Source organism: Marmota marmota, unplaced genomic scaffold (assembly GCF_001458135.2).
Source record: "Marmota marmota marmota unplaced genomic scaffold, marMar, whole genome shotgun sequence".
Lineage (NCBI taxonomy): Eukaryota > Metazoa > Chordata > Mammalia > Rodentia > Sciuridae > Marmota > Marmota marmota.
The window spans coordinates 4633670-4642701 of NW_026000205.1; the positions used below are offsets into that span (position 1 = coordinate 4633670).

Below are 9032 nucleotides of genomic sequence, written 5' to 3' on the forward strand. Positions count from 1 at the left end.
GCGCTTGTCTAGCACGTGTGAGGCACTGGGTTCAATCCTCAGCACCACATAAAAAAGATAAATAAATAAAATAAAGGCATTGTGTCCAACTACAACTAATAAATAAATAAATAAATAAAAAGCTGGGTTCCATCCTCGCAACAAAGGAAGAAAAAAAATGTCAGCTTCCTCAGAATGCTAATACCCATAAAGCCCTTAGAGGTAATCTTTGCCAATTACCTTAGATTTCTCTTATCTGGGAAATGGTGAGAATATTCTCACCTACTTCCTTTAGGATTGTTGTAAGGATTAACAGATACCATACAACCAAAAGGACTTGGCAAAGAGTCTGGCAAACAGTAAATGCTCAGTAAACATTATGTTATTATTATTCAGAGTGGCTGGAGCTATAAGGGAAGTAGAGGAATCCATTACCTGTCATTGGGAACCAGGCAACTGTCTCTGGGCTGTTCAGGAGAACACAAGTATCTGCTGGAACCCAACATCTGCAAAGAGGAAAAAATTATTAGTGACCATTATGATTCCAGGAGGAATTGGCCATGTAATAGGCACCCTTAATTTCTCCCATAGTGCTTCTTTAAGCACAGAGATCCCAAAATAATATCCCCCATTCCCAACAACTATGGGCTCAGAGACCTAAATTAAACTCTAAACTGAAGTCCATGAATCCCAAGTTGTAAATCTGAGTTACTAAATCATGACTTGGACCTAAAACTAAAACCATCCAGCAAATTCCCAAATTTTGACTTTGGTGAGATGCCAGACCCTGAAATGGCCACTATTAAACCTGAAAACCGGCTTCAGACCTCTCTCTATATTGTGATATAAATACACTAAAACTATGACTTCAAACACCCAAAGTGAGGACCTAGAAACCAAAAGGAGTTCCCCCATTCCTAAAAATCTTAACTTCTAATACTGATACCCTAGGCCCCCCAAATGACAACTTCTGATCCTCAAATAGAACCCCAATCCTAATATCAAGCAGACCACAAACGTCAGCGCTGAAAACCCAGATCCTAAAGTATGAAATCCAAGCCCCTCCAAAGCAAATCCCAATCCCTAAATTTACTTCAGATCCTAAAATAAAGGATCTAGACCCCCAAACTGTCACTTCAGACCCTCTAATTGTGACCTCAGTCCTAAAACTGGGATCCAACATGAGTCCAAGACCCCAGACCCTAAAACTGAAGCCCCATACTTCATGTGGGGGGTTCCAGGCCCTCAAATTTAATTATCAAAGACCCAAACTGGGACTCCACATCCTAATCTCATATCCCAACATGGAGATTTGAAGCCCAAGATCTATACTGAGGCTTCACTCCCCCAAATCAGACCCCAGAACCCCTTCAAAATGGTACCCCAGAATTCCAAACTAAGAACTTCCCGATCCCCCATTGAGGATGTCCCGATTCCACCAGGAAAGCTTTCAGTCAAACGCGAGATCTTCAGATTCCAAAATCCGTCCCCTCCAGACGCAAACCCTAGACCCCAGGCCTGGAGTCGAGAGCCCCGACCCCTCTGCTGCTCCACCACCTCCTGCAGTAGGTCCAACTGGCCAGGGTCCCCGAGCCTACGCCCCGCTGAGACCCCAACTCTGCCTCTGCTGCCCCGGCCTGGCCCCATCCGTGGCCCTACACCCAGCGCCCGTCCGCCCTCCTGTCCCCGGGGAGGGGAGGGGCCACGGCCGCACGGTGCCACTCCGGGGACCCCAGGGTCCCCTCATGCCAGCTAGAGCGGGGGAGACCCCCGCCCCGTTCCCCTTGGCCTCCAGCACCCGCCTCAGGAAGTGCAAAATGGCGTGAGGCCCTCCTTCAGCTTTCACGCCAGCCCCACACTCGGGAGTCAGATCAGACAGCCTCTCGCGCTGGTCCCGGGAGGCGGATGGCGTGCGCGCGAGAGCCCCCCGTCGCCTAGTTTTCAACCCCGACGTGGGATGGGTGCGAATTCCCCGGGCGCTAGGCTTCAGCGCGAGCCTGTGGCGCGAGGCCTGAGGAATGGAACAGGACTGAGCTCCTGAGGCCAGACCACGCCCCTACCAGTTCGCGCCAAGTAGTGCTGGGCGCGAGACTGGAAAGCGTTATAAGGGCAGGGTGCAAGTGGCCGTGCGCACGCGCGCCCGCGGAAGGGTCCTGTCCCCTTCCACGGCACGAGCTCAGCCTCGAGCCTCCTGACAAGGCTTTTGCTGGCACGCGCCAAGGGGCTGACCAATCAGCGCTTGCTCAGCTTCCCGCCTTTTTTTGCAGGCCACGCCCCTCTTGCCCTGTTTCATTAGCTTCTCACGGTCCAGGATCCTTGAATCCTAACCAGGAGGTGGGTGTTCCCCAACTGCCAATTCTCAGGAAGAGAGATCTCGCCAGCTTCCCCTTCTGGCCCTCCGGTGCCCCATTTTCACCCTTCCACTTCAGTGCATATCTAGTTAGGAACTATTGTGTGCCAAGTGTCAAAGAATCATGCTGGATGCAGGGAATTTTTCTAAGCTTCCCTGAATTGAGCCTTAGTAGTAGTTCCTTTCACCGAGATTCAAGCTCCTTGAGATGTAAATAATAATAATAATAATAATAATAATAATAATAATAATAACAAAACTGTACTGTTCTTTTGGGAAGCTCAATCTCATGACCCATGAAGAGGATGAACTGGAAAAATCTATTTTGCGAGCGGGGATCTAGCCATGCAATTAAGAGTAGAAATACTGGGGTCCAATATATTTCGGTTCAAATCACTTTTTATGGACAAGAGGCTTAATTTCTGTCTTAGTTTTTATAAATTTAGGATGATAGTTCTTACTTGGGTTGTATGCAGAATGTCTGGCATAAAGTTAACATGAAATATTTACTCAACCCATATTTACAATGTTCTGTCTACCCGAACAGGTGCATAAACATTGCTGCCCTCATGGAATTTCTATTCTGTGATGAGGACTGCTCCTTGTGCGAGAGCTTTCCTCCATCCCAAGGATTTGTTTTCCCATTTGTAAATTAGGGGTGGTGAGCATGAAGAGCGGGAATGGATGGAAAAGTGAGAAAGCATAAAAAGCACTGTTAATTACTGTGTTAATCAGCATAAGTATATCAATAAGCTTCCTCAACACTCCACCCCTCACCAACGCCCCTTTTCAATTGCCTCTATTCCTTTTCTAAAGACCAAAATGGTGGAGGCTGGACTTCATCTCCCAGCGGGCCTCGCGGGGGGGGGACATTCTGCGCACGCGCTATCAAGTGCCCCTTTGCCTCCTGGGAGTTAGAGTCGTTCTTTCACTCTGCCCGCCTAGTTTGTTTCTTACCCCACCTCCAAGCTGCCGTGCTACCTTCTGGGAGGTGTAGTTCGTGACCGCTCGGACTCCAATTCCCAGCGGGCTTCGGGGCAAGAACCCGGAAGGGGAGGCTGGAGAGGAGCGAGTGGGGGAAACCCGCGTACCTGAGGGAGCTGCAACGCGGGGAGATGGTGAGATCCCCAGGCGGGGTCCGGGTGCGCTTAAGAGTCTGAGCGAGGGTTCAGGACCATGGGCGACAAGGAACAGGCTGAGGTTAAAGAACGGGCTGGGCGCGGGGAGATCGCTTGGGGGAGGGGATTTGGGAGGAATTGGAGTCCAAGGGAGTAGAAGAATGGGGGCTAGGGAGGGGTCTTGGAGATGGGGAGGGAGTCGAGTTTGGGGATTGACTATAAAGGGGCTCAGAGCTGGGGAAAGGGGCTCCGAGTTGTAGACGGGGCTGAGTGTACAGGCAGAGACCCCGAGGGGGGCAATTTCGAAGGGAGTTAGCCTGGGGAACGTGGAAAAGCATTGGGGGTCAGGGGTGGATGGATTGAGGGAGTCCAGATGCTCCAAAGGATAGGCCAACCGAGGATGCGATGTTGTGTTCTCTGGATCAGATTAGGGGTAGGAAGGCAAGTTGAGAAGGTGGGAGGCAAAAATCAATGAGAGTTGAGGTTAGGCTCCAAGTGTAGCGGGTGGGGTGGGGAGCTTGAGATTAGGGTCCCGAACGCAGAGATCCTTTGCCTAATCCATCCGGAGACTCCCGATAAGCTGGACAGTCGTAGAACTCTAGGATAACATGGCCAGAAGAGACTGTAGAGAAAACGTTTTGCACCCACTCACATCCTCAGTGGGATTTAGAAGAGTGTAGTGGTTTATGTGTATGGACAGTCCAGTATTCAGATCCCTTTTTCTGCTCCTCCTTTGTGACCTGGGCAAGTCTCCTTTCTGTAAGCCTTCCATGCCCTTATCTGTATTATAAGAACAACAAGCATGCCTCTGAGAGAGGGCTAAAGGGAGGCTCCTTAAAATCGTTACTGTTGGTGGGAGAATAAGTCCCAGTCCCAGAGCTGTTGGTGGGAAGTTCCCCATGCTAGGAATGTGACTGGGTTACAGCTGCTAATGGATTCCCTCCTTTTCAGTCCAGACCTGGAGTTTTCTCAAAACCTGGCACTGATGGGGGGCACACCCGAGCTCAGAAACATGCAAGGGTTCCCCGCAGTCTATAACACTAAACTGTTTTATGAAATGCCTGGCCTTAGTTGTTTATTTATATTAAGTTATTTTTTTTAATATTTATTTTTTGGTTAGACACAATACCTTTATTTTGTTTATTTATATTTATGTGGTGTTGAGGATCGAGCCCAGGGCCTCATGCATGCTAGGCGAGCGCTCTACCGCTGAGCCACAACCCCAGCCCTGTATTAACTTATTTAATTCTGTTGACACCTCGAAGGTGTAGTTGCTCCATTTTACAGAAAGGAAGCAGAGGCACAGACAAGTTAAGCAGCTTTCCCAAGGTCAGCCAGAATTTAAAAATAGATTCAGGATTCCAACCCAGGTAGCCTGTCACAGAATCTGTTTTTTGACCATTATAATCTAGTCCCCTCTCCCCCTTTGAGGTACAATGTGGTGCCTGGAGACAGAGACCCAAACAACCTTGGGTTAAAGATTTAGTTCTGCTATATGTTTGCTGTGTGAACTTGGGCAAGTCTTTTTTGTCTTTCTTCTTCTGTTAAATGGGGTCAGTAATGCTAGGAAGGTTATAGGGTACAGGTAGGTAATGCCTAAAAAGTGCTTAGAGTAAGCATTCGATATGTGTGTTGTCTTTGGAATGGAAACATACTTGACAGACAGACAGACCTGACAGAGAAGGCAGCAGGGAAGGACCAGTGAGGGAGGCATCAGCCCGGCTGTCTCCCTTTATTTATCTCTCATGTTGCTCCTATTTCCTGATCTTTCTACTTTCTAACCCCATTCCTAGGCTTCTAAGTCCAAGCATGATTCCCAGAGAGGGTGCTCAGAAACTCAATCTGTCCCCATTCCCATTCCTGTCCCCAGCCAAATATAAATAATTCACTTGCCAATTTGCCAATGCCTACTCTGGCCCAATTCCAGGTGTTTCAGTGAATAAGAAATATTTCTAACAACTGAGATGTTTCTGGTCCTCCCCCACCACCCCCCAACCTTTTGGTCATTGGGACCTCACTGGGCATTTTGGTAACTTTGTAATTCATCTTTAAACAGTTTGGCTTATTTGCTATGAGCCTTCCGGACTTACAAGTTCAGTGACTGATGGTTAAAAGCCCTCATCTCAGAGAGGCCCAGGTTCATATCCCTGCCTCTGTTACTGTGTGTCCTTGGCTAAACTGCATCCCTTCTCTGGGCCTCAGTTTTCTCATATGTAAAATGGGACCACATTCAACCCATGAGGTTCTCATAAGGAGTTAATGTACATAAAATATCTGGTGTGTATTAGGTTCTCAGTAAATGTGAGGTCCTTCTGTATTTTTATTCTTTGAAGAAAAAAATTTTAATCATAAGCTCTGGAACCGGAGTGCTTGGGTCTGGATCCTGGCCCCATCCTCACCAGCTATGTGATCTTAATCCCTTTGAACCTCGGTTTCCTCTTCTGGAAAATGGGAATTTATTCCTTAAGTAGTCCACAAGTGTTACTAGAGCACCTACTACATGCCAGGGCCTGGCCTGGGTGCCCTCTGCCCTCGGGAGCTCCCAGTTGTCGTCCTGCCAGAGCAATTTTGCAGTGCTAGTGGCCTCGTGCTTGTTTGGGGTCTGGGTGTCTCTGTTCCTGGTTAATTTTCAGCCCCGTTCGCCAGCCCTGCCTGCTTGTTACAGCTTTCATGGATTTTGAACATTCTGTGTCCAACAGCCATTGAATTATCTGAAAATCTATAGGTTTGAGAGAAAGTTGCCCAGCTCTCACTTGTCCCTGCTCCTGTGTGTCACATCTCAGTGAACTGGCACTTCTTTCCCTTGCCTTCATTGGTTTATCTTAGGAAATGCATCAGCTTTCCAGGTTATTTTGCCTTTTCTCAAAGTCTTAAATTTGTTGTCCGTGTGTGCTTGTCTGAAGCCTACACATGCAAATGATATTTTTACTTGTTTTCTTTTTTTGTGTATTGGAGATTGAACCCAGGGGCAGTCTACCACCAAGCTATATCCCTAGCCTTTTTATTTATTTATTTATTTTGAGATAGGATCTCACTAAATTGCCTAAGCTGGCCTTGAACTTGCGATCTTCCTGCCTCGGCCTGTCAAGTAGCTGGGATTACAGGCATGTACCACCATGCCCAGCTGTTTTTACCTTTGTGTGTGTGTGTGTGTGTGTGTGTGTGTGTATACACATACCTACGTATGTACTAGGAATTCAGCCTGGGGCAGTTTACCACTGAGCTGTATCCTCAGCCGTTTTTATTTTTTATTTTGAGACAGGGTCTGGCTAAGTTTCTTAGGTCCTCACTAAGATGCTGAGGCTGGCTTTGAATTTGTGATGCTTCTGTCTCAGCCTCCTAAGCTGCTGGGATTACAGGTGTGTGCCACTGCACCTGCTATTTTTAAAATTTTTTTGGTTTTAAACCAGAGATTGAACCCAGGGGCACTTGACTACTGAACCACATCCCCAGCCCTTTTTATATTCTAATTTTGAGAATTTTGAGAAGTTGTTCAGGACCTCACTAAGTTGCTGAGGTTGGCTTTGAACTCATGATCCTCCTGTTGCAGCCTCTGAGCTGCTGGGATTAGAGGTGTGCACCACCATGCCTAGCTCTATATTTACCATTTTTAATGGCGTGTTTCTAGCTACTGTGGTAAAGCTGTCTTATTCCTAAAAGGGTTTGCTGGTGGCATCTACTTGAGATGCCATCACTGACCCCTCTATTTAGAATCAACGTCCCCCTTCAGCCCCCTCATCTGTCATATTTGTTTTCCATAGCTCTTACCACCTTGAAACTTACTGCATATTTCTTTTTCCTTTCTCCAATTAGTATGCCATCCCCGTGAGGACAGGGATTTCTGTCTCCTGTTCCCTGTGTATCCTCAATGCCTGGAACTGTGCCTGGCACTAAATAGGTGCTTGAAAATACCTGTTCAGTGAGGCCCAGAACCCAACAGTTACACAGAGATGGCCCTTCCTTCCCAGCAGCTCTGGAGGCTGAGGCAGGAGGATCACAAGTTCGAAGCCAGCCTCAGCAACTTAGCAAGGCCCTAAGCAACTCAGTGAGATCCTGCCTCTAAATAAAATATTAAAAAAGACTGGGGATGTGAATCAGTGGTTAAGTGCTACTGGGTTTAATCCGCAGTATCAAAAAGAAGAAAAAAAGAAATGGCCCTTCTTTGTTTTTTTGTAAATGACTCAGGATCAGGTCATCTCAGAATGTGAAACAAAGAGGGAAGGAGTCCTTGGTACCACTCAGTGATCTTTGAGCCTCTCTTTGTCTGTATTACCCCACATCCTAAACCTTTAGCCTCGGTTTGATGCCAGGTTGGCCTCAGGTGCTCTGACAGGTTGATTTCAATAAATTGTCAGCCAGCCCAGGGGTGGGTGCTGTCACTACCTCTGCCTTACTGTGTTGGCAGTGCTGGGATGGAACCCAGAGCCCTGTGCTTGCTAGGCAAGTGCTCTACCACTGAGCTGCACCCCGCACCCATTATCTCCATTTTATGGAGAAAAAGAGGAAACAGAGGCCCCCGAAGTCACACCCCCCTGAAGTGAGAAGGCTGGGATTCAGCAGGCCTTGCCTGGGTTCTCTCTGCTCCCAGGATCTAGATTCCTGGGGTTTGGACAATTCCTAACCGCAGGGAGCTATTAGTCAGAAAGGGCAACTTCTGAGGGAAAGAGGCCAGCAGACCCTGAGGCCAGCAAGTCAGGGGGAAGGTATGGATGGACTGTGGACTAAGGGGCAGTGGAGATGGGAGATGAAAGTAACAGACCTGGGGGCACAGCCCATGGCCGTTTGCCACCAATTCCTGTGACTGGTCAAGTGTGTTCCCTGAGAACTTGCTCCATGCCCTACCCTGTGCGGGGGTTGCCCCTGGGCCTAGGGGCCAGGGCCACCTGATGCTCCCTGGGTGTGTCAGGATCTATCTGCTGTTGATCATTTCTTTCCTTCTTTCTTTGGTTTATTCTCTTGTGTCTTTTTCCTCCAGTGTCTTCCATTGGATGGAAGTTAACATTCAGCTTTTCTCCATTCTTTGTGCATTTATGGAGACAGCTGTCCCCAGACCTGCAGCACAGCTGGCCTCCCCTTGACTTATTCACCTGGATGTTCTTTTTGCCTCTCTTCTGGACCAGATCTTCTTTTCTCAATGTGGTATCTCCCTTTTTATTTGTTTACTCCTTCATTTTGATGAAGCAGATGCTCCGGCTGCTTCTTGAGAGAGGGTACATGGGATGCGTATTTTTTTCTGAGAATTCCTGTGTCTTCATTGAAGGGTTTGAAGGGAGTGATGTGGTCCTGTTGTGTTTGGAAAGATCCCTGGGACTGCCATGAAAAGGATGGACCAGAAAAGCTAAACCAGCTGAGTGAGCCAAGCAGGGAGGCTGGAATTGTGCATGTGCAGGGAACACGGAGGTCCCAGCCTTCCTGAAGCTCAGGCTGGAGGGGAGAGGGGCCCTCACCCACTCAGCTCATTGCTATTCAGCAGTGACAGGTGACAGGTGTTGCAAGAGGAAGCCTGAGGCCAGGGAGATCACATGTAGCATGAGAAGGTATGAGGACAGCACTCTGAGGGTGGGGTAGGGGGCAGGGAGGGGTGG

At 48.2% G+C, this 9032-nt stretch overlaps 2 protein-coding genes across 4 annotated transcripts in view; one reads left to right on the forward strand and one right to left on the reverse strand.

Moving 5' to 3' along the window:
* Meiosin (meiosis initiator) overlaps window positions 1-4348 on the reverse strand; it is a 25580-nt gene extending 21232 nt beyond the window's left edge. The window contains 5 exon segments of the mRNA XM_048791238.1: window positions 415-485; window positions 1694-1990; window positions 3287-3359; window positions 3421-3485; window positions 4295-4348. Coding sequence (XP_048647195.1) covers window positions 415-485; window positions 1694-1990; window positions 3287-3359; window positions 3421-3485; window positions 4295-4348 — 560 coding nt within the window.
* Fbxo46 (F-box protein 46) overlaps window positions 3355-9032 on the forward strand; it is a 14437-nt gene continuing 8759 nt past the window's right edge. Inside the window, exon 1 of one of the 3 annotated variants that reach the window (XM_015496694.2) lies at window positions 3355-3447. The gene's annotated coding sequence lies outside the window, so the exon portion shown is untranslated. Of the gene's footprint in view, window positions 3530-9032 lie in introns of all 3 variants that reach the window. The other 2 variants (XM_048790688.1, XM_048790687.1) reach the window with 2 other exon arrangements.